The 24138-nt window shown below is 49.1% G+C and overlaps 1 protein-coding gene across 1 annotated transcript in view; it reads right to left on the bottom strand.

The window, feature by feature from the left end:
* BAHCC1 (BAH domain and coiled-coil containing 1) overlaps positions 1 to 24138 on the bottom strand; it is a 57120-nt gene that overhangs the window by 5503 nt on the left and 27479 nt on the right. Inside the window, exons 13-23 of the mRNA XM_015408610.1 lie at positions 7658 to 7772; positions 6757 to 7024; positions 5497 to 5685; positions 4682 to 4989; positions 4365 to 4466; positions 3812 to 3944; positions 3313 to 3427; positions 2579 to 2654; positions 1320 to 1428; positions 1058 to 1177; positions 373 to 546 (exon numbers count right to left, since the gene is read on the bottom strand). Of these exons, the coding sequence (XP_015264096.1) occupies positions 373 to 546; positions 1058 to 1177; positions 1320 to 1428; positions 2579 to 2654; positions 3313 to 3427; positions 3812 to 3944; positions 4365 to 4466; positions 4682 to 4989; positions 5497 to 5685; positions 6757 to 7024; positions 7658 to 7772 (1709 nt within the window). The remainder of the gene's footprint in view (positions 1 to 372; positions 547 to 1057; positions 1178 to 1319; positions 1429 to 2578; positions 2655 to 3312; positions 3428 to 3811; positions 3945 to 4364; positions 4467 to 4681; positions 4990 to 5496; positions 5686 to 6756; positions 7025 to 7657; positions 7773 to 24138) is intronic.

Genomic DNA, 24138 nt, shown 5'->3' with positions numbered 1-24138 from the left:
GGCAGTAAAAGGTTTGATGTAGAACCTTTCAATCACATTCGTGTTTTGCATCAACCACAGCCAAGGCCTCCTGTTGCTTTGACACCCATTTCTGACCACCAGTTCTCCACCCGTGCTTTTTAACCTCTGCCTACTACTCCACCGTGCCTGTTCTTCAGGACCAGAATGGATGATCTGGGGTTAGAGGGTGACCCTCCTTTTCCCGTCAAAGACTTGTGACAAAGGGGACAGTGTTGGACAGGATGCAGCTACAGCTCACTGGGTGGTCCACTGTGCTCAGGCTAGCATGCCTCACAGGGATGTTAAGATAAAATGAAATAAACCTTCAGCGTCCTGGGAAGTGAATGAGGGGGGTGAAGGAGAGAGACTCACCAGCTTTTTCTTTGTTGGTAGCCTTCTTGCCAGTGCTTTTGATTGGCTCAGAGCCCTCACGTCCCTCAGTGCACAGACTTGGTGCTGGTTCACTGGAATGGGGAATGTCACTGGAAGATCTCTTGTTACGACGGCAGGAGGTGGAGACCAGTAGTGCAGGTGAGGGCTCTGTGCCTGCAGAAGCAAAGAGAAGTCAGGGTGAGATACAAGTTCCTACAACGGTCATATTAGTCATACTTATTAAGGATCTCTACTGAAATCACAGCTCAGTGGTACTTATTAAGGATCTCTACTGAAATCACAGCTCAGTGGCCCATCTGTCTTTGCCTCATATATTTATTCCTCTGCCAGTGTGCATGTGCCCACACACAGTTAGCCAGATGCACAGTCACAGAGGGTTCCTCTCACTCTGCAGTACAGAAAACAAGATATTCTTTGTGCCAAAGGAATGACCACTATGATCTGAGATGCAGGGACCTTTACAAGGATTCTGAACAAGGCTCAGGAGAGATACACAGGACTCATGGATTGTCACAAGGTAACTTCTTAGCAGAGGCACCAGTAAATACAAGGATCTGCACTATAATAGTAACTCTGGACCTTTTAATACAAAGTGAAACAACAAAATGACAAAAAACTCTTCTCGAAAAGCATGGAATGGCCCTGCATTACCAAGGACACTTACACTGGATTTTAAAGTCCGATGGCAACAGCCGGATGTTGGACACAGCAATGTGGCCTGTGTCCCCATCATCAAACTCAACCAGCACCGAGTCTGCATTGTCCTCCTCATCGCTCGAGGAACCTGTGGAGCAGAGGCTGTGTTACCCTTGGGGACAGAGAAGCATATTTTAGGCCAGCTTCATTGCTGGTGGCATGGGAGAAGGCCTAGCCCAGAGACTAGGTTGCTCATTGCACCTTGGGTCGTCTTTGCCAGACCCTCTCACCTCGAATGACATTCCCAGGGTAGAGGCAACGGGACTTCTGGCTCCAGTAAGCACAGACCCGAGTGCCAGCAGGGAGGCTGTGACTTGACTGGGGCCGCACATCCAGAACCTGGAAAGAAACCAAAGGCTCTAGTTGCCAGATGGTCCACTGTGCTCTAAGCTAGACAGAGAAACATTGAGGACAGTGGTTGCCAAGCAAAGTGCAGCTGTCTTTCTGTGTCTTGAATCATACAATGACCGTCAAGATGAAATCTGAAAATGAACAGGCAGGATCTGGGGGGAAATGCTCCACGATTCAGACGGCAGCACTTCTGTGACCCATGTGGCTACCTGCCCCTCTTTCATTGTATTCAATCAGGTTGTCCCACTCTTCTGTTCTGCCTAAACTGTACCTATTCTGTCCTGCTCCCCAAGCTGTAAATATGGCATAAACACCAGAGATCTGGTCTGGAGTAAGCCAAAGTTGCTACCCGCAATTTTATCCCCAAATCAGCAATTCTGCATATATTTTATTGATTTGGTTTATATGATTTATTATAAGCACAAATTTGGCACTTCCTATGTGGGAACCTCTGCTCGCTCAAATTCTGTACTCATTGTGATGAATGGACTTGAGTAAAGCACTGGCATCAGCTAAACTGCTTTTCCAAGGGCTCTGCTGAATCTGGGAAGTGGGAAAACTGCATAGCCATACCATATACAGGGCAGGCTTTCACAGCAGCTGCACATACACCCAGCTGGGCACTGCACAACTAGACACTGGGAAACATCTCTGGGAAAGGCAGCTATTATATTGTCCTCCGTCTTTGCAGGACTGAAAGTAAGAAGTCAGCAGTGACTATGAAAACCATATAGACTCCACAATGTGCAGCTGGTAGAGGATCAACTATGGCAGTCTGATATTCTGCACAAGCACACTTGATTCCCTAGCTTAAAAACCTGCGGATGCACTCTTACCTAAATACACCTTGCCCCACCACATCCTATCCAAAGTATCCCAGCATCCAGAAGGTGTGGGCCTCTCTATCGTACCTTGCTTGTCACAGCAAAAGTGCTTCTCTCCTGTGTCTTTTGTCAGCTTATCCTTGCACATTACTACAGAGGCCTAGCCCTTTTTGGTCCCAGCCTCGCAGGTATGTGCCTCATACACAAATACATCCCTTGCTATTGTTCCCAGCTGTATTGAAAACCCAGCTCCTCCACCCTCGATTGTCTAAGCAGACTTCATTAATCCCAGGCCATGATCTTTGGGGACTCACCGCCTCTTGTAGCAGCTGCTCCTGGGAGTAGATCCTCTGCCGGTTCCCTCGCTCTCCCTCAATGACGATGCTGTAGCTATGAGAGGGACAAATCAATGGCAGGCTTTACACAGCTGAAATAGATGAAAAGCTGGAGTAGTACTCAGCTTGGCTAATTCTGATATACAAGTGAGGGACCTATGAGGAATAACAGGAAAGGAGAAATCCCATTCCCCTCCCATCACCACCACTGCCAGTTCAGGTCACATGACAACTGTATAGCCAAGGTGGAATCTGAATGCAAGTCTCCTAGATCAAACTTTCAATCCTGGTCTTGACAGAGGTCCCTTTTTGTGCAGATTAGTTAAGAAGATGCCACTGGATCTACATAGTCATGCATGATGGCAAGGATTGGGTAGAGTCACCTGCCACTCTGTTTCCCAGTGGAGGCAATGGGCCACCACTGTGAACTTAGGTCATGTGAATGCCACAGTAGGAATTGTGGAGGTAAAGGAAATTTAAATCTCTACTTGGGTAAGGATTGCAACTGTCCATAGCCAGCAGGTAGAGAAGAGCAGAAAGTCAGGCTTGGAAAGGAAAGGTGCATGGTATGCATGAGAGAAGGGGAACCACTCCCTCTCCTAAATAATGGCATTAGAGGAGCAACAGCAGTGCTGCCATTTGCTCTTGGAAGAAACTGCCCTCTCTGCCTACATCCTTTGTCTGTCTTGATGTTTGAGAAAGAGGGTGCTTACATGTCTGGTGGCTGCAGACTCTTCACACTACCAGCATAGAGCAAGCTGTCCTCCTTGGGGATAAGCACACGCAGTCCATCCTGGAGATCCTCTTTGTGGATGTTGCATGGCTGGGCTGCAACCATAAGGCCAAGACATGAACCCCACAGATCACTATTTTCCTTTGCTTCTTTATGCTGGCAAAGTTCTCAAAACACAGTGTTTGAAACATACAAAAAAAAAATATCTACACAAGCTCTAAAGTCATCTGAGAGCACCAGTTCTAGGCTTGAATCATTCTCAGTGTGATGGAGAATGGGTTTACCATTGTATGTAGCCATGTATCCTAAAACTGACCACGATAGCAGATCTAGCTTCAGCAACACCTGCACCACCATTGCCAGTACTGCCTTCCGCTGCTCCTCTGTGCTGTCTGTCCTTGCTTCGGACCACCAAGCCACGTAGCAAGCCTTACTAGCCCCAGTTCCCCCACCAAATGCTAAATAAATAACAGACTCACCCACGGTCACGTCTTGCTCTGTACCAATGGGTGGCACTTCCTCCTCTTCAGAGAAGCTGCTGTTATCATCAAACTCAAAGTGATCCTCCATGGCAAAGCTCTCCATCAGCCGGCTGACAGCCCGGCCTTTGCACTGTGGGGAAAGGAAAGAAAGCTACGTTTCCTGTTTCACATTGTGTGCCCCTATACAAGTACATGACAAACAGACACTTGCCCAAGGTGAGAAGGGACTGAACAAGGGTCTCCCATGTCCAAAGTCAATCCACTGCATCACGCTGGTTCTTGCTACATCACCCATTAATGGGAATTTGGGGGGGGGGGGGACTGAATGAATAGGGGATGGGTTCATCTGCCTTCTTAGCTCTTCTCTGCCTCACCCAGGAAACTATACCAACAAAACAGATACTCAGCAGTAGGAAGGGCCCTGGAGCCTTCAGCTCTTCCACCCCCTGTGATTATACATCCATACACCCTCTGCCTTTTTAAGATGGTAGCTGGTGCCAAGGTGCCCATGCCCTACACTGCAAAAAAAAAAAAAAGTTCTGGATCCTACCTGCTTGCTGACCACTTTGCTCTTGACTTTTGCCAGCTTCTTGCCCTTGCTCAAAATGGCCTTTGCATTGCGAGGTGAGAGTGCCAATGCCCCGTTCTTTCTCTGTCAAGGGGGGGAAGGGGAGGGCGAAAGAGGAAGTCAGCTAACACATTCTCCCTGGACTACAGAGGACCTTCCTAGCACAGTGCTGAAAAGACCCATCTTTTCTCAATGCTTAGCACCCACAAGGACCAGCCTAACTGGCAAAAACACCGTTCTGTTACAGCAGCATCTCGCCTAACCCTCCCCATCAGGGGGATTTCATGGGCCCTGCTTACCCTGAGGGCTGACTGCAGCACTTTGCTCTTGCGGGTGGCTTTCTTAAGGCGTTCGTTGCTAAGCTTTCCTGCATCATCCCGGGCTGTGAATGACCTCGCCTGGCTGGCAGAGAAGAGCCCCCCGCTGGTTGTTGATGCCCCAGGCCCACAGTGCAGCTCTTTGACTTTGGCCTTCAGCTTCTTCTTGTTGGAACCCTCACAAGATCCTGCTCGGCACACCGGCACCTTCTCTAACCTCCCCACACCAGGCTTCACAGGACGACGCTTGATTTTGACTTGACCTTCAGGACTGGGGATTCTGCAGGGCCCTATGTAGACACAGAAGAGTACAACAATGAAGAAAGGGACCAAGTCTTAGCTAGTGGCTGTCTCTGACATAGTCTGTATAACAGTAGTAAGCACATGCCAATCATATTTCATGCAATCCCTTATTTAGTATATTTTTATCCTGCAGCTTCCTCCAAGGAGCTCAGGGCAGCTTACATTATTTCCCCCTCCTCCATTTTATCCTCACAACAACCCTGTGAGATAGGCTGAGAGAATGGCCCAAGAGCACCCAGAGAACTTAATGGCACAGTAGGAATTTGAACCTGGGTCTCCCTAACCACATCCACTCGCATTAGCAGCTCGTTGGCTTACCTGAGGGCCTCTTCTGTTTGGGGGCTGCAGTTTGGCGTGGCATGGCAGATCTGGACCTTACAAATCCCAGTGTACCTTAAAAAGCTGGGGTTTCTCATTGCAACCATCCCTAGCCATTTTTCTATAAGGTTTTTGTGGCCTACTCTCAACCAGCTTGGGTGTATTTGAAACATTACCTAGTAACCCCTGTCTCTCCTTTTTCTTCTTTGCTTTCTGATTGGCTTCCATTTTCACAACTGAGGAGGGAGAGGGGCCAATCACAGAAGGGTTTACTCTCACATGAAGGGTGGAGCTAGTGTCGCTGGTCAAGTCATCACCACCACCACCATCATCATCACTCTCATAGTCTCCGTGGCGATTGTCATCTGTGGACAGAGAAGAATCAGGAGAAATTCATGGATGGAGGGAGAGGACCACTTCAGTATGGGGAGGAGACTGAGCCATGCCTTGTAAACGACAACTATACCCCAGCTTCTTTTGCCACCAAGGACAAATAAGACAAACAACATGTTATTTTTGAGGACCACATTTCAATGTGAGCTGACAACCAAGGGATTAGGCTGTGGTTCACAAAATATTTTACTACCAAAACCTTCCTGTCTCACTTGGGACCTAGTACAGCATTGCCTGTCCCTCATTCCATTATTAGCATCATGGTCAATCCACGATTTAGACCAATCCATGGTCTGGGACTTTATACCTTTTGAGTACTGCAGTGAGGGCCAAAGATATAAGTAGGTGGTAACATCCCCCCAATAATGGATAGAAGGGTAGCCAAAGTTTTTAAACAAAAAAGCAACTTGAATCTGTCCTGTCTGAGCTACTGTCTCCCTCTGTGCTGACCCAACTGGAAGGCTGACTGACCTTTCAAACATTAGTTCCTACATCCTGGTTTTTGCCCCTTTGACAATATGTCTTTGTTCTGTTGGCTTTGGGGGAGTGGAAGTGGAATTCCTGTCTCAGTCTTGACTTCCTGATAAAATGCCCCAGGAGCTCCAGGGGAAGCCCATAAGGCTGCAATCAAATGGGAACGGACATAGGCCCCAGCAGAGGCCGTCCTGTGCAGTTATTTTTAAATTGCACAGCTTCCTCTGCTTGCCAGCAGGAAATACACTATGCTGTAAAGTCCTGGGCAAAGACGAAGAGACCAGCTTTTGCTGGAGGATGGACTAACTCATAAATGGCTTGGGAGAATCTAATTGTGGTTGCCTTTCGCAGTGCTCAGGTGGGAGGATTTTGCCATCTTGGGAGGCCAGCAAAGAGCCCAAAGTACACAGCATAAGACATCAGAAGCAGTCCCAGTGCTTCAGTGCTCTCTTAGGAACAACAACAGTAGTGCAAGCTAACCACTGCAATGTTATCAGCACCCTCTCATATGCAACACCACCTTTGTTTCCAGGTACCAACAGATTCTTCCCCACTGCTCCAATCAGTACCTGCATCAGCATTCCCTGTGATCGGTTTGTCCTCCAAGATATCCAGGTCCTGCTGTGGGTATTTTGCAGAAGGTGTTGCTTTGGAGCTCTTGGGCCGAGAAAGTTTCTTTGGGATCCGGGTGCCAGGGCTAGGTTCTTTCCGACGGAATGGGCCAATGCTTGTGGGCAAGCCTTTGCTCTTGACTTTCTGCTTCAGATGGGAGACTTTGTGTACCACACTGGAAGCCAGTTTGCTTTGGGAACTGCTCTTCTTGCAACGCACCTTCTCCTGCAGGTCAAGTATATACAGAAGCAGACACATTACTCTCAGCAGAAAATCCATAGACTTTTACATGCCCTGGCCTTTCCCTGTTGCTCTTACCTACCCATCCCTGATTCACATATCAAAATGAAGAAACTGGGAAAAGCTGAGGGAGTTTATCTTAACTGGCTCCACCACCACCACTGCTGAAGCTGCATTCATTATATCTAAATCAGCTGTCAAATATTAATCACAAACCACCCAAAAAGAAGGTTCTGCATATATCCTAGCTGCTCTGTAAGGAAGCTCCTCCCCCTGGTCTCATCTACACATATTTTTCTTCAATTTAATTCAATATCTTTATTTTCTATGTGAACAAACAACTGCTATCTATTTTTAATGGCAATCTTTTAGATGTTTGAAGATGATGATTAGGAATTCCCTGGCCTCCCAAAGCCTCTTTAAGAAGATCAAGCATTATTTATCATTTATATGTGGACTCTGCACATTCCAAGTTATAAACAAACCACTTTAAAAGCTGGGGCAGAATATGGTTTCCCTTGGCTCTGTCAGATCCAGCTTGTTCATAGGCTTAGTGGGCTGCTTCCTAGTCAATTGCAAGAAAACTAAAAGGATAAAGAACCTCAACATTGGACTTACCTGGGAGCTCTTAATGCCACCATAAACTGTCTCTGATATTTTCCTTTTTTTCTTCTTGGGTTCTCCCTCAGCCCGTAGTTCTGCACACAGCAGAGATAAGCTGGCCTTTACTGACCTGAAAATGGGAGAGAGATGCTCAGCTTGGAGAAAGCTCAGTGGAAAGATAGTCAGCTCACTGCCTCAGCTATAATGGAGAGAAGTCCACAGGCTGATGACTAAGGCTGGAGCGCAAAACAAATCTTCCTTTGGAATACCGGCATTCTTATACACATGATCAGCAAAAACTAGAGCAGTGGTCCTTGTGGACACCTTGGGAATTCTGACACAGGGTGATGGGCGCAACCACAAAATGGCTGCTGCAGGAGGCACAGCCAGGCCCGTAACATTTCGGGGCCCTGTTCCCTTAATTAAAGTCATGCCCCACAAATAGCCATGCCTAGGGCTGCCAAGTGGGGGCGGGTGGCGGATAAACCCCCGCTTCGGAGGCCCGATTTCCACCGCTGCGGAATCAGGCCCCGGGGGAAACTTTGCCCCCCGAAGTGCAGTGTGGTTGCGTCACCAGAGGTTGGGGGCATGGCCCCGTTCGTCGGAGGGAAAACTCTATGGTTTTCCCTCCGATGATCGGGACCACGGCTTCAACGTGATCGACGTCGCACGTCATAGGGTGATCGACGTCGCACGCACATTGACGGACGGCTCCCGGAGCCCGGCGAGGCTCCCCCGCCGGTAAGACAAATTCACTTGGCAACCCTAGCCATGCCAGAGACTTTAAATATATATATTCAAATATTTTAAAGTAATGGCGGCCAAGCAAACAGCCAGCTCTCCAGCTGCCAATCAGATGCCAGGGCAGCAGGCGGGTGAGAGCTGTCTGATGTAATTTAATTGAATCAACTGCTCCCTTAAAAATGTAAATCCCCCACCACCACCACCCAGAGAAAAAAATCCTGGCTATAAGCCTGGGCACAGCTAACACAAAATGACCTGCAGGAAGTAGAAACAGACACCTCAAAGGAAGCCCAAATGCAGTAGACAAGAGAAGTAATTTTTAAAAATGCACCAGGAAGAAGAGAGAGAGAGAACAAAACAAACACTATGGTGGCAGTTTGTGATGAAAAAATGTTATTTTAATCTGCGCAGCCAATCAGATCTCCAGTGGCCAATCAGCTGCCCCACCTGGCCAAGCCTACTTTTAAAAAACACTTGGCAGGCACCATAAAAAGCGTTGGTGGTTGCCATGGCATCCATAGGCACCATGTTGGAGAACCCTGAACTAGAGCATGTGGCCACATATACACGTAGAGTATAATCAATTTCTCTTTTTTTTCTGCAATTCTGTGCTGCACCACTTAGCACAAGATGTGCCTTAGAAAATAGTTTCTAGACCTCATAATTGTGGAAACAGACTTGAAAATGAGATGTCTTTTTTTTTTTTGCCTTCAAGTCACAGCTGACTTACAGTGGCCCCACGGGGTTTTCAAGGCAAGAGATGTTCAGAGGTGGTTTGCCATTGCCTGCGTCTGTGTCGTGACCCTGGTGTTCTCCCATCCAAGTACTAAACAGGGCCGACCCTGGCTTAGCAGCCAAGATCTGACAAGATCAGGCTATCCAGGACAGGGGAGATGGAAACATACTTGTTTTTCAGGGGATTCCTGTGCCCTACCTGTCCACTCTTCCTTCACCAACCGATGTTTTCCAACCCCTTCCCACTTCTCCTCTATATACAAAAGCTCAGAAATGGAGAGTCAGTGTGGTGTAGTGGTTAAGAGTGTTGGACTAGGATCTCGCAGATCCAGGCTTGAATCCCCACTCATGCCATGGAAGCTCACTGGGTGACCTTGGGCCAGTGAGGGTTGCCAGGTCCTTTCCTTCTGCCGGCAGGGGGTGGGGAAGGAGCTTCCCGGGAATGGGGGGGGGGGGATCCCCGTGGAATCCCTGGCATGATAACATCACACGGAAGTGACATCATGCTGGGGATGCCGCACCCAGGCTTGGCTGTTGGGGTGGGGCTTCCCCCCACTGGCCAGTGGCTGGCTGGAGCCCGTGAAATCAGGGGATCCCCCACTCCCACCTGGGGGCTGGCAACCCTAGGCCAGTCACACTCTCTCAGCCTAACCTACCTCACAGGGTTGTTGTGAAGATAAAATGGAGGAGAAGAGAAGGATGTAACCTGCTTTGCACTGGAGAGAAATGCGGGGGGGGGGGAGAATAGATTAATTAAATAAATAAATGTCTTCTGCCACAATCTGTGACTTTTAACAAGTTTGTGCAAAATAAACCCCTTTGTATGCACAACTGATTTTGAGCACAGCATTTGTACTGTCTTGGTGTAGGACCTGGGACTTTTGTTAAACAGTGTGGACAAGCTTCATGATAACGGCTATGTTCTCTGGGGCCAGAGGCTGTGATGCATAGATAGGCAGAACTGGACATGTGTAGCTTCCCCCCGATTCTTTGTCTTAGTGCTGTTGTTTTATTAAAGTCAAAAGCCTATACATATGTACTTGGCAATATGTCCTGTTGAATTCGGAGGAGGTTACTTCTGAGTAAACATGCTTAGTATTGTGCCACACAGCTCTGGCAGAGCATTCCCTCTGCCTTTAAACAACAGGGCTGGAGATCTTTCCCATTTCTCCAGGCAAGGGAGGGCACAGCAGGAACTAGGTGCTAAGATATCTGGGTTCTATTGAAATCCCCAACTCCCTCAGGAAGCAGCTTTGACTAAGAATGAACTGTGGTAGCTTTGTAAAACAGGAGAAACTCAATTTCTTCCTGCACATAGTAGGACTAGTTATTATTAGAAAGTTGTCTGTGAGTATGATGGGCAGAGGAATGTAGGGTGAGGAGGAGGCTTACATATTGCATGAACCCAATGTGTTGTGTGTGTGTGTCTGTGTAAAAAACACATTGTCCTGTGTTCCGCATGCAGATACACACATTTACACCCTCTTGATCAGGAAACCACCCTAGGCAACTTACACCTCTACTTTCAAAGAAAAAAATTAATTAAATAACAATGCAACTTTTAAAACATAAACAAAGTCCATCAATCCAATAATACTTTCCAAAATAGAAGAACTTTATATTTCTACCTATTGGATAGGGGAACTCAGACTGAAGCAGAACCCCTTGAACGGTGCACTGCACAGAGTAGAAATTGCTACTGAAAAGGCCTTGTTCCACACTTTGGCAGACTTTGGGCACGATCACACGCAGAATTAGCAGTGCCATAGGTGCGAATGCCGGGCAGATTTTAAGGGCGCGATCAGACGCCAACATCTGCCAAGTGTCCTGCTCCCGTCAGCAACCCATTTTGCTCCGTTGCAGAAGCAGAGTAAAAAGACACCGGGGAAGACACGGGCCAGGAACGGACTTTCCCCAGTGTGATTGTGCCAGCACGCTTCCATGGCGTTGGGATGGTCTGATTGGGCCATCCCAACTCCATGTTGTTGTTCTTTTCCCCGTCTCAGTATGCACATCATCACACACTGCATAGGGAGCACTCGGTGCGGAGATGCGAACGATCGATCCGTCGTTGAAGCACACCAGAAATATGCGGCCCAAAAAACAACCTGACCCACCCACAGTTGCGTCTGATCATGCAGTGGCGGGCTCCCAGGGACTGTGTGATCATGCAAATGCGGGTGAAATGCGCTTGGAACAGGCCCGGAAGTGGCCGTTTGGCCAGTACGTAGCACAGTTTGATGGTTTCCACAATCCACCTGGATAGACGTTGCGAAGAGAGCTTCTTCCCCAGCACAGGTGTGCTATAGGAGACGAACAAGGCTGGTGACTGACGGAATGACCTTGTCCTATCAAGGTAGAAGAGTACGGCTCTTTTGACGTGTGGAGTATGAAGACGGCGTTCCTCGTCGCTCGTAGGGGACGGGAAAAACATCGGAAGAGCGATGTCCACTCGCAAATGGAACTCAGAAACAACCTTGGGCAGGAAAGAGACATCTGGGGCCAAAGTGACACCATCATGGCGAAAGACCAAATATGGAGAATTGCAACGGAGTGCAGACAATTCGCTCACTCGTCTTGCTGAGGTAATGGCTACTAGGAAGGCAGTCTTCCACGAGAGAAGCTGCAGACTAGACGTGGCCATGGACTCAAACAGTTTGCCCGTTAATCTGGACAGTACTACAGGTAAGTCCCAGGAGGGAGTCGGCCCACGAGCCGGAGGAAAGAGGTGAGTGAGGCCCTTCAAGAACTGCTTTGTTTGCAGGTGAGAAAAAATGAGATAGCCGTCCACCGCAGGATGATTAGTGGAAATGGCAGCTAAATAGACTCTTAAAGAGGAGCAACTAAGACCCAAGTCCAGGCAGGTCAACAAAAATCTGAAAACTATCCTCATGTCCGTAGGGGGTGATGGTAAACCCAACGACTTGAGGTAAGACAGGAATTTCTTCCACTTCCCTTCACAGGAAGCACGTGTAGCTGGCTTCCGACAGTTCAACAGAACAAGGTCTATCCTGTTTTTGAGCTGTGCTAGGGGATCTTCCATGCCATGAGTTTGAGGTGTGGTACATCGTGGTGAAGCACTCTGCCCTCCTTCACAGCCCTGACCTGATGATCGAGACCGCCGCCACCACCACCCTCCTGGGACCAACGGCGTGGCAATACATGTATGGGGCCTACCCATTTACAGGGAGTATGACGTGGTTCCCACCCCAACCGATGGAATGGGACCGTCAGTCCGCCTCTTCACGTCACTTCCGGTATCGAGATCCTGCATCAACACCGGAGTTTGTGAGGCCCCAACCGTCGAGGCTGATGGGCAAACCCTCCAAGCAGTCACACCTGACAATTCCAAAGTTTAAAAATCCATCGGATCTGAGTTCATTGATACCGATGCCACCTATGTCTTTTTCCGAACCATCTGAGTACTCCTCCTCTGAAGACGCTTCCTCCCAATCAGGGGACAAAAACCCTGATCCTCCGATGGAACCCTCACCACCTCAACAAGTGGGCGATCTCCCCTTCGGAAGACTTAAAATCCTACAGGGATTTCATCAAGCGGATGGCTAACACGCTCACTCTACGGTACAGCCCCTGCCTAATGTGACAGACTCCGTGTTCGATATTGTCCAGTTGGACACCTCTACTCCGATTGCTTTACCGATGACTTCAGTCCTCCTTCAGGCAGCTAAAGTCCCATGGTCACACCCGGCATCTACCCCCGTCTCGAGCCAGAGGGTAGATCATATGTTTATGGTGCAGGAGCAGGGTGCTGAATTTCTGTTTACCCACCCTAAACCTAATTCTGTCGTAGTCACTTCTTCCTCCAAGGGCAGACGCAGTCATTCCACCCCCTCTGAGAAAGAAGGAAGGAAACTTGATTTGTTTGGAAGAAAATTTTATTCTGCAGGAGCACTTGGCATCAAGACCTCAAACTATACGGCGTGTATGGGGAGATATCAGTTTGCTCTTTGGGAGCAGATGTCTGAATTTATTGCAACTCTCCCTGAGGACGCTAACTGTCAGGCTCACAGGATTCAAAAGGAGGGAATGCTTTTGGCTAAGCATCAGCTCAGTGCAGCTAAGCACACATTGGATGCGGCCACCAAAACGCTGACTTCAGCTGTTACCCTCCGACATCACGCCTGGTTGCGTTCTACTGCCCTACCGCAGGACACCAGGACTCTCATTGAGGACCTTCCATTCGAAGGTGAGGGCCTTTTCAGTGCCACGACTGATATGGTCCTGCAAGACCTAGACAAAAGTACAAAGACGGTGCGAAATTTAGGAGTCACATCAGCTCCTAAACTATCCAAAGTGGAATCCTGGAACAAGCCATGGTCTCGCAGATCCTCTCTTAAGTCGTCCTCGGAAACACAGTGGCAACGCTCACCCACTGTGTCTTCCCGCCCTTATAGGCACAAACCAAAATTCTCTTCTGTTTCTCAGCCTAAGGCTAAGACTTCGAAAGCTTCCAAGCAGAGCCTTTGACTCCTGTTGTCCCACCCCTACCCGCCTGTCTCCCTACCTGGCTGCTTGGCAGCGAATAACATCAGACTGGTGGGTACTTTCCGTCATCGAAAAGGGGTACCTCATAGAATTTATCCATGTACCCGAGGCCCCCAACTTCATAATTACTCCACCATCCAGTATGCTCCTGGAAGAAGTCCAGAACCTTCTTCAAAAGGATGCTTTAGATCATCAGGTCAGGGCTGTGAAGGACGGACAGACACATCGGCTCCACGATCTGAGTACAGACTTTCGGCACTGGAAGACCGGGAGATCTGTGTTAAGTCCATATTGTGCTTAGAGTCCATGAGCTGGATAGGACGCAGTGAAGGTGACCAAGGTACACCTTGTGGCTGCTGTCGGCACTGAGAGTCAAGTGAAGGAGCCCCCGAAAGATTTGATTCTGTGGCCCTACGAGGGGTCAGCGGAGATTGCACAGGGGGAGTTTCAAGCTTGACTGGCCGACCGTCCTTGCCTTCCCTGAGATGTCTGGGCCGAGCGTTTCAGCATCGGGTGGTCGACATCTATGTGAGTCGGTATCGGGGACAGCGCGGCTGTCGATGCTGAGGCAGCAGTTGACATTGACGCATGCCCTGAAGTGTCCTGTGACGACATCAGTGAAAGTGCTAACTCCAAATGCGCAACGCAAAGTCTAGCAGCTCTGTTTTTCCTTGTCTGCTTCGAAAACTTCGCGCAATGAGCACTAGAGTTCACTTGGTGCGATTCCCCGAGGCACAAAACACAAAGCGAGTGTCCGTTGGGGGGGGGGGATCTTGCTGCCGCACTTAAGGCACCGTTTAAAGAAACCCCACCTCTTGGCCATAGGCCGGGAGAGGGGCAACACACGACACAGTCCAAAAGGAAATAAATCTGTAGAAACAAAGTCCTTTCACTTAACAAAAATAAACATGAAGAAAAACGGAGAAACTTTGAAGAAACAAGGAATAGGCCTAAAAGCCCAAATTTTTAACCGACTGAAGCGGAGAAGATCCTACCAGCATGGCGGTCAGAAGAGAACTGGTGGGATTGTCGTGCCCCTCCTTTGGTCATGTGCAGGGGGGCCAGCGTGTGACTGGGGAGCAGGCGCAAAAATCCCTTTCGCTTTCAAGAGGAACCGATCGAGGTCAGCACAGGAGCACTATATCCCAGAGGTGTGATGCACAGAGACCACGAAGAAGATCAAATAGATTCAAGTCCAGTAGCACTCTGGAGACCAATAAGAGTTTTGGCATATGAAGAAGAAGAGTTGGATTTATACCCCACCCTTCATGTGAAGTCTCAGAGTGGCTTACAATCTCCTTCCTTTCCTCTCCCCACAACAGACACCCTGTGAGGTAGGTGGGGCTGAGAGTGCTCTGAGAGAACTGCTCTTGAGAGAAGAGCAGTGAGAGAACTGTGACTGACCCAAGGTCACCCAAATGGCTGCATGTGGAGGAGTCGGGAATCAAACGTGGTTCTCCAGATTAGAGTCTGCCACTCTTAACCACTACACCAAACTTCGAGAGTCAAAGCTCACTTTCAAGCCTGACCACCAGTGGCCACCCCTCTCCCTCCCCTCTTGCAAGATTTAAAGGGCCCTTCAGCTGATTGACGGGGAGCAGGTGGCCCGCTGATCAGCTGGAGGGCCCTTTAAATCTCACAGGAGGGAGGGAGAGGGGCACACACCACTCCCCCTGCTTCTTCCCAAAAGCATTTAAAGGATCCCTTTAAATCCGCGGCATTGAGGACAGACATGCGCAGGGCTACCACCTGCTTCTTCTCAAAAGTATTTAAAGGAATCCTTTCAATGCTTTGGGAGAAAAGTGGGGGGCAGCATGCACCTGCAATCCAAGCCGTGAGCGCAAGTGCCAGTCCACTTCTGCACGACATCATCACGTTGGGGCTGTCCCCCCCCAACCCCCCCCCAAAGTCCCCCGCTGGGACTCAGAAGGACATGGCAACCCTACCCTAGAAAGACTGATTAAGCAATTCCTCAGTGAAGCAGATGAGACCTCTTGCATGGAAGAGTCTATGGAGAGCCACTCCTGTGCATGTTTTATGAGAGTGGGAATGTGGCATCCTGTGTCCCTCCCATGCATACTGTGGCTGCTCTAGGAAACAGAGGAGGCATTCCGGGATGTTTCATGCCTTCCAGCCACATTCCAGGATGGTTGCCATTTCTCCTGCAGCTCATCAGTTCACAAGCTATGGTATCGGGGTTGGGACTATCACCTCTTTCAACTGAGCTTGTCAGAAGTGTTTGTGTGCAATGGGATTGTCCAGGAAATTTAACTCCTTAGCCCTGGAATGATGGCAATTTGGGAGCCACATGAGTGTCTGAGGGTGCAGGTCTTGAGGGAAGGTGGGAGTGGATATTCCATACATTTTGGAGGAACCAATAGGCTAGGAGATGCATGGAAAGTACATGCCTCAATAATAAGGAATTCTGTAATTATGGATTAAAAAGTTCTCCCATTTCCATAGTCCTGAGACCTCTACTGGAATAAATATACAATAGTGAATAATATGCATTACACTATTACAATTTTCTTCTCTTCAGAATCTGGGAGAGAGGTTGGTGTTGGAAAGAACTGAGCCAGCTGGGTTGGAAGAAAGAACCCAGGAGAGAGCTGCTGGGAAGGGTTTATTCTTTTGCCTTTCCTAAACTGCTAAACTAGTGGGGAGCATTAACGGAGGCTGTTTTGTGAGAGGACAGAGTGTGAGGGCAAGTGGGTGCTTGTAGCCTGCTAGAGAGTGGCGCTTTTGTCTGGGTCTGTTTGGGCCTTTTGTCAAGTGGGGTTGCCAGCCCCCAGGTAGGAGCGGGGATCCCACTGGCCAGCTGGCCAGCAGGGGGAAGCCCCGCGGTAACAGCCAGACCCAGCACGACGTCCCTGACGTGATGATGTCATGCAGAAGTGACGTCATCATGCAGGGGACATTGCATGGTGATGCTTTGGTATTTTGGGCAAAACTCAATGGTTACTGTAGTGTTTTGCCCCAAACACCAGAGCATCGCCATGTGATGTCTCTGGCTTCCATGTGATGTCATCATGTCAGGAAGTACTTCTTCACCGAGTGATTAACACTTGGAATTCACTGCCACAGGAAGTGGTGGCGGCTACAAGCATGGATGGCTTCAAAAGGGAATTAGATAAGCATATGGAGCAGAGGTCCATCAGTGGCTATTAGCCACAAGGTATAGATAGGGGCTCTGGGGCAAGTGATGCTCTGTCTTCTTGGTGCTTGGGGGGGTCAACAGTGGGAGGGCTTCTAATGTCCTGGCCCCACTGATGGACCTCCTGATGTTACTGGTATTTCTGGCCACTGTGTGATACAGAGTGTTGGGCTGGATGGGCCTTTGGCCTGATCCAACATTGGCGTCTCTTATGTTCTTATGTCGGGGACATTGCCCACAGCAACATCGTCCCACTCCCTCACTCCCAGAAAGCTCCCTCCCACCCCCCACCGGCAAGGAGGTAAGACCTGGCAAACCTGTTGTCAAGTCTGTTCCTCACTGAGCAAGGTCTATTTGCCTGGGGCTGATTGCAGGCCCTATCTTCTGCTGCTGCTGCTGCTGCTGCTGCTGCTGGGAGGTGGGGGCTGTGGGCCTCTGAACTGTAAGATTTCTCGTAGGCAGAGGAGTAAGCCTTTGGTGCAAGCCTAAGGGCAAGAGTCAAAGGGTTCTTGGCCTGTGGCTCTTAGCCTGGGGATCAGAGCTGAGGATCCTGTATCACTCTAGATACTTTTAAAGTTAAACCACTAAACAGTTATGAAGGCAGAAAGCCAGCAAGGGTCTTATGTCGGGGACATTGCCCACAGCAACATCGTCCCACTCCCTCACTCCCAGAAAGCTCCCTCCCACCCCCCACCGGCAAGGAGGTAAGACCTGGCAAACCTGTTGTCAAGTCTGTTCCTCACTGAGCAAGGTCTATTTGCCTGGGGCTGATTGCAGGCCCTATCTTCTGCTGCTGCTGCTGCTGCTGCTGCTGCTGGGAGGTGGGGGCTGTGGGCCTCTGAACTGTAAGATTTCTCGTAGGCAGAGGAGTAAGCCTTTGGTGCAAGCCTAAGGGCAAGAGTCAAAGGGTTCTTGGCCTGTGGCTCTTAGCCTGGGGATCAGAGCTGAGGATCCTGTATCACTCTAGATACTTTTAAAGTTAAACCACTAAACAGTTATGAAGGCAGAAAGCCAGCAAGGGAGCAGAAGCTATCCAGAATTTTGTAGAGAGTGCCACAGGTACGATTAGCTACCCACTGGGTGGAAATTGTGGGTGTGTGCTCGCTGCATGGAGCTCGTGGCTCTTAGGGAGCAGGTTCATTCCCTCAAGGGACTTGCCTGCCTGGTGCAAAGGTTGTGGACATCACATGCTGTCTAGATAGATTGATAGTGCTGGGGAGAAGTCAGCAGTCATGGAGCAAGTTGGCACCAATAACATTGGGAAATGTAGTCGTGTGGTCCTGGAGGAAACGTTTCGGCTATTAGGCAGAAAATTAAATGCCAGGACATTAAAGGTAGTATTCTCAGAAGTGCTGATGGATCCATGCACAGGGCCAACAGACAGGCACAGGTCTCAATGCGTAGATGAGAAAGTGGTGCCAGGATGAAGGGTTTAGATTTCTTAGGCACCGGGGAACTTTCTGGGACAAGCCAAACCTGTACAAAAGAGAAATGCTTCACTTGAACCAAAAAGGAACCAGGCTGCTGGTGATAAATATTAAAACGGTGGCAGAGCAGCTTCTAAACTAATCCTGGGGGGAAAGCCGATAGGCGCTGGGGAGCCTCTGGTTCACAACAAGCCAGTCCAAAGGGATGATTGCATAAACACTCAGGGTAATATTTAGGAGTGTAATAGAACTTGGGAGTGAGGGCACAATGGCGACAGAGGGCCACGTGTGGAGACTAAGGGGCTGAGGGAGGCGAGGGTTACTGGAGAGGGAAACACACTATAGGTGTTTATATGCCAATGCTAGAAGTTGCTGAGCTACGATGGGGAAGCCAGAGCGCTTGGTGTTCAATGACAATTTAGATATAGTAGGTATCTCTGAAACATGGTGGAATGGGAAAAATCTATGGGATACAGTCATTCCTGGGTCTAAACTCTATAGGCAGGACAGGGAGGAATGGGTTGGTGGTGATATTGCGTAGTACATCAAAGAGGGCACCGAATCAGTAAGTTAGAAAACATTAGGGGAATTAACTCCTCAACAGAAACAATATGGGTGGAAATCACAGTTAGAAGGGGCCATACAGGCCATCTAATCCAACCCCCTGCTCAGTGCAGGATCAGCCTACAGTATCCCTGACAAATGTTTGTTCAGACACTGCTTAAAGACTGCCAGTGAGGGGGAGCTCACCATCTCCCTAGGCAACTGATTGCATTGTTGCACAACTCTGACTGTAAAAAAGTTTTTCCTAATATCCAGTTGGTACCTTCCCGCCCTTAATTTAAACCCATTATTGCGAGTCCTCTCCTTTGCTGCCAACAGGAACAGCTCCCTGCCCTCCTCTAAGTGACAGCCCTTCAAATACTTAAAAGAGAGCAATCATGCCCCCCCTCAACCTCCTCTTCTCCAGACTGAACATTCCCAAGTCCCTCAGCCTTTCCTCATAGGGCTTGGTCTCCTGGCCCCCAATCATCCTCGTCACTCTCCTCTGCACCCGCTTCATTCTTTCCACATCCTTTTTGAAGTGAGGCCTCCAGAACTGCACACAATACTCCAGGTGCAGCCTGACCAATGCAGTGTACAGCGGAACTATGACATCTTGTGCTTTGGATGTTATGCCTTTGTTGTTACACCTCAAGATTGCATTACCCTTTTTTGTTGCCGCATCACACTGGCTGCTCATATTTAACTTTTGGTCCACCCTTACCCCAAGATCTTGTTCACACACTCAGAAGTGTATCCCCCATCTAGTATGTGTGTTCCTCATTTTTGTTACCCAGATGTAGAACTCGGCACTTATCCTTGTTAAATTGCATCTTGTTCACATCTGCCCACTTTTCCAACATGTTCAGATCTTGTTGAATTCTATCTCTATCTTCTGGTGTGTTTGCTGCTCCTCCCAATGTAGTGTCATCAGCAAATTTAATGAGTAGCCCCTCCACTCCCTTACCCAGATAATTTATAAAAATATTGGAAAGTACCAGGTCCAGAACGGAGCCCTGTGGCACCCCACTGGACACCCCCCTCCATTCAGATGAAATGCCATTGACAACTACTCTCTGAATGTGGTTCTCCAACCAGCTCCCTATCCACCTAACTATCCTACAGTCCAGTCCACAGTTCTTTAGTTTACCCATCAGAACATCATGGGGAACCCTGTCAAAAGCTTTACTGAAATTCAGGTAAGCAACATCAACAGCATTCCCTTGATCCAGTAAGCTTGTCACTCGATCAAAGAAGGAAATGAGGTTTGTCTGGCAGGACCTGTTGGGGACAAATCCATGCTGACTTCCCTGGATCACCAAGTTGTCCTTAGATGCTCGCAGATCAGTCTCTTTAAAATCTTCTCCAGTATCTTCCCTGGAACAGAGGTCAGATTGACTGGCCTGTAGTTTCCTGGGTCATCCATACTGGGCCCTAAGAGTTACTTAAAAGTGGGGGTGTACTATTGCCCACCTGATCAAACCCTTGAGGCTGATCTTGAGATGCAGAAGGAAATAAGGCAGGTGACTCAGAAGACGCAGCAGCAGCAGCAGAACAGATTGGTTTTATACCCCGCCTTCACTACCCAAAAGAGTGGCTTAAAATCTCCTTCCCCTCCCCACAACAGACACCCTGTAAGGTAGGTGGGGCTGAGAGAGCTCTGAGAAAACTGCCCTTGAGAGAACTGTGGCTTGCCCAAAGTCACCCAACAGCTGCATGTGGAGGAGTGCAGAATCAAACCCAGTTCTCCCAGATGACAGTCCACACTCCTAACCACTACACCAAACTAAAGCAAATAATGTTATACTGGGAGACTTCAACTACCCTCATATTGACCGGGTAAACATGTGTTTGAGTCACACTGTACAAATGAGATTCCTAGACATCACAAATGACTGTGCACTCAAACGGTCACAGAGCCAACCAAAAGGGAAGTGATCTTGGACTTGGTTCTGAGCAGGTCTCAAAACCTGGTGACAGATGTAGAGGTTGTTACACCAATTGGGGACAGTGACCACAGTGTTATTGAGTTCAGTATACAAATGAGGGGAATAGTAAAAAGGAAGCTGAAGGGGAAATAGAGGATGCTTGGAAGCTATTTAAAACCACATTAATTGAAGCCCAAATAAAATGCATTCCACAGGTTAGGAAAGGCACTGCAAAGTCTAAAAGAAGGCCTGCATTGTTAACAACACAAGTCAAGGAAGCTAAAAAAGTAAAGAGGCTTCTTTTAAAAAAATGGAAGGTCTGCCCAAATGAATTAAACAGGAAGCACCCCACCGCGCTTGCCCAGAGGGGTGGGCGCGGACATCCTGCCAGTTCCTTCAAACCGCCGCAAATCAACCCCTATTAAAAATGTAGAAGCTGACAGCAGTGGGGAAGGAGGGCGGGTGGTGTGAATGCACAGATGACCACTCGAAGATCACCGGTTACTGGTAAGCAACCTGCTTATCTTCGACGTGGTCTCTGTGCTTCACACCCATGGGAGATTAGCGAGGTAGATGGAAACTCCCCGGAGATGGAGGAAAGCCGCAACCACAATCACAGTCTTTGTGAAGACCCTTGGGGCACTGGATAGGCCGAATGGAAGGGCCGTATATTGGTAGTGCTGTTGACCAATCGCAAAGCGTAGGCATATGTATTGGCGGTGGAAGGGGTGATAGTAAGGTGAAAATATGTGTCTTGGAGGTCGAGGGTGGCCATCCAGACGTGTCTCCAAAGCAATGGCATGATCTGTTGTAGGGATACCATGCGGAAGCGGTGGTAGGTCACAAAACAGTTCAGTTCCCTTAGATCTAATATGGGTCGAACGCCTCCGTCTCTCTTCGGGACTGTGAAGTATCAGGAATAAAATTCCGTCCCTTGGAGGTGTGGTAGTACCTGTTCGATGGCTCCCTTCTGCAGAAGGACGGACACCTCCTCGAGGAGAGGTGGGGAAGGGGGTGTGGAGATGACGACAGGAGTATTGAGGTTCTGGTGGAACTGAATTTTGTAACCTCGGGTCAAGATGGACAGCACCCACTCGTCCGAGGTGATTAGATGCCAGGCGTGAAGAAAGGGAAACAGATGGGTAGGAGCTGACTCAGTGACAGGGAAGTAAAAAACCCTGCTTGGAGGGTTTGGACTGTTTGGTGCGGGAAGCTTGTTGGCCTGAACCGAATTTTGGTTTCTGAAAAGCAGGTCTTTGGCCTCCCGAAGACGCTCGTGGTCTCCATCATGTGTCTGGAGATTGATGAGTTGGTGTACGCCTCTGCCAGGACCTCGACCAGGTGCGGGAACGGTATTGTTGTTTTGCAGTGGAGGAGACTCCTAGAGCTCGAGAAGCTTTTATGCTTTTGTCTAACTCTTGTAGCGTCGGGAGAGGTATGAGCTTCAGAAGCCTCCGTATCTGAGTCCTCCTCTATGAAGTCAGAGGAGTCATGCGGTATTTGGACCGAAGTGTCCTGTTGACAAGTTGTTTGGACGACAGGAACGACCGGTGTTGGAGTGACCGGAGGGTTGACAGGACGACTTGGTTCCAAAGTATGATGGGAAGGATTGACTATAGGAGGACGCAACAGAGATGCTGAAGGTCTCGACCTGTGGGGCGATCTCGACCTATGAACAGAGTGGGATGAATAGCGATCCCAATCAGAGTAGCCCGCCGGAGTCAACCATGGCATGGATGGAGGATAAGCCCCGTACAGGTACCTCAACTGTCGTTGATCCCACGACATTGAAGGGGGGAGGAAGACTCTTGGGGAGCGACTTCTGGACCGTGGCCATCTGGGAGACAAAGCAGCAGCCCGTCTGTGAGAGCCGTCCCTGTAGTCTCGGTCGTCGATATCAACAGATTGACCTTGCAGACATGGAGGGTGACGCTGCGTGTCACATTAAGTATATCGGTGCCGACGTGGATCGATGTCGGGAGCTTCCGATACTGTCGATGTTGACGACGGGGAAGGAGACAGAGAAGGCTCTGCATCCATTTGACGCTCCGATTGGTGGACAGGGGAGTCCAAAACATGAATGGTCGGTATCGGTGGAGGGACTTGGGCCTCCGATATCGATACTGTTGTTGGAGCAGGAGGCACATTAGGGGCATCACCCAGTGCAGACACCGCTTCCTTCCCCTTCTTCGCCGCCTTCAGGGGCTTGGAGGTGCCCTTCTTAGCAGACTTTTGATCCTTGCTCGCCTTAGGCTTCTTTTTGACTGGCGTGGAAGCGGATGACCGTGCCTTCGATGTCGATAGTTTCGGCGTCGGGCGGTCGACATCAGAGACAGGTCTCGGTGCCGGAGCTGTCAATGTAGACGGTCTCTCCTCCATCGCTGAGGCAGGAGCAAGGGCCGATTCAAGCAGCGCCACTTTAAGGCGCGCAGCACGTTTTTTTCTCGTTTGGTTGGAGAAACGTGCACAGTGGCGACAGGACTCTGGCTGGTGAGACTCTCCGAGGCAAAAAATGCAGAGGGTATGACGGTCAGGAGGAGCAAGTTTGCTGCCGCAACCCTTGCACCTGTTGAAAAAAACCCTTCTCCATAAAAGAAAAGAAGACGAGGGAACGTTGGGGGGGGGGGGTTAGCCCGAAGGCCTGAGGTAAACTCCCCTCAGCCGAAAGCAAAAAAAATTTTTTTAACTGTTTTTGAAGAAGAAACAAACAAAAAATAAAGTAAGAGAAGTTTGGAAATTATTCCTAAGAGCTGTGAGGTTGAGCTAACAGCGAACTGATCAGACCGACGAAGAAGAGGTCTACTCAACACGGCGGTAAGAAAGGAACTGGCGGGATGTCCGCGCCCACCCCTCTGGGCATGCATGGTGGGGTTCCTGCGCATGCCCGAGGGACTGGGCGCGAAAATCTGTTAAAAGAGCTTGCTACAGCACCGGTCGATCCAGCGCGTGCGCACTAGATCCCATGGGTGTGAAGCACAGAGACCACGTCGAAGATCTAGGGGTGAGCAGTGTAGTGGCCAAGTTTGCAGATGACACAAAATTATTATTCAGGATGGTGAAAACCAAGGCTGACTGTGAAGAGTTCCAAGAGGATCGCCACAAACTGGGTAAGCGGGCAACAATGTGGCAGAATGAAATTCAGTGTTGGTAAGTGTAAGGTGACGCACATTGGGACAAAAAATCCCAACTTCAAGTTTAGGCTAATGGGGTCTGAACTTGCTGAGACTGAGAGGAAAAAAGATCCTGGGGTCTTACTGGCTAGCTCCATGAGTGTGTCAATCCAGTGTGCTGCAGCAATGAAAAAGGCAAACTCTATGTTAGGGATTATTAGGTAAGGGATTGAGAATAAAACAACCAATATTGTAATACCCCTGTACAGATCTATGGTGTGGCCTCATTTGGAATACTGTGTACAGTTCTGGTCACTGTATCTCCAAAAGCACATTGCAGAGCTGGAAA

Source organism: Gekko japonicus, unplaced genomic scaffold (assembly GCF_001447785.1).
Source record: "Gekko japonicus isolate JY-2015 unplaced genomic scaffold, Gekko_japonicus_V1.1 scaffold57, whole genome shotgun sequence".
Taxonomy (NCBI): Eukaryota; Metazoa; Chordata; class Lepidosauria; order Squamata; family Gekkonidae; genus Gekko; species Gekko japonicus.
This window is presented reverse-complemented; position numbering and strand designations above follow the sequence as displayed.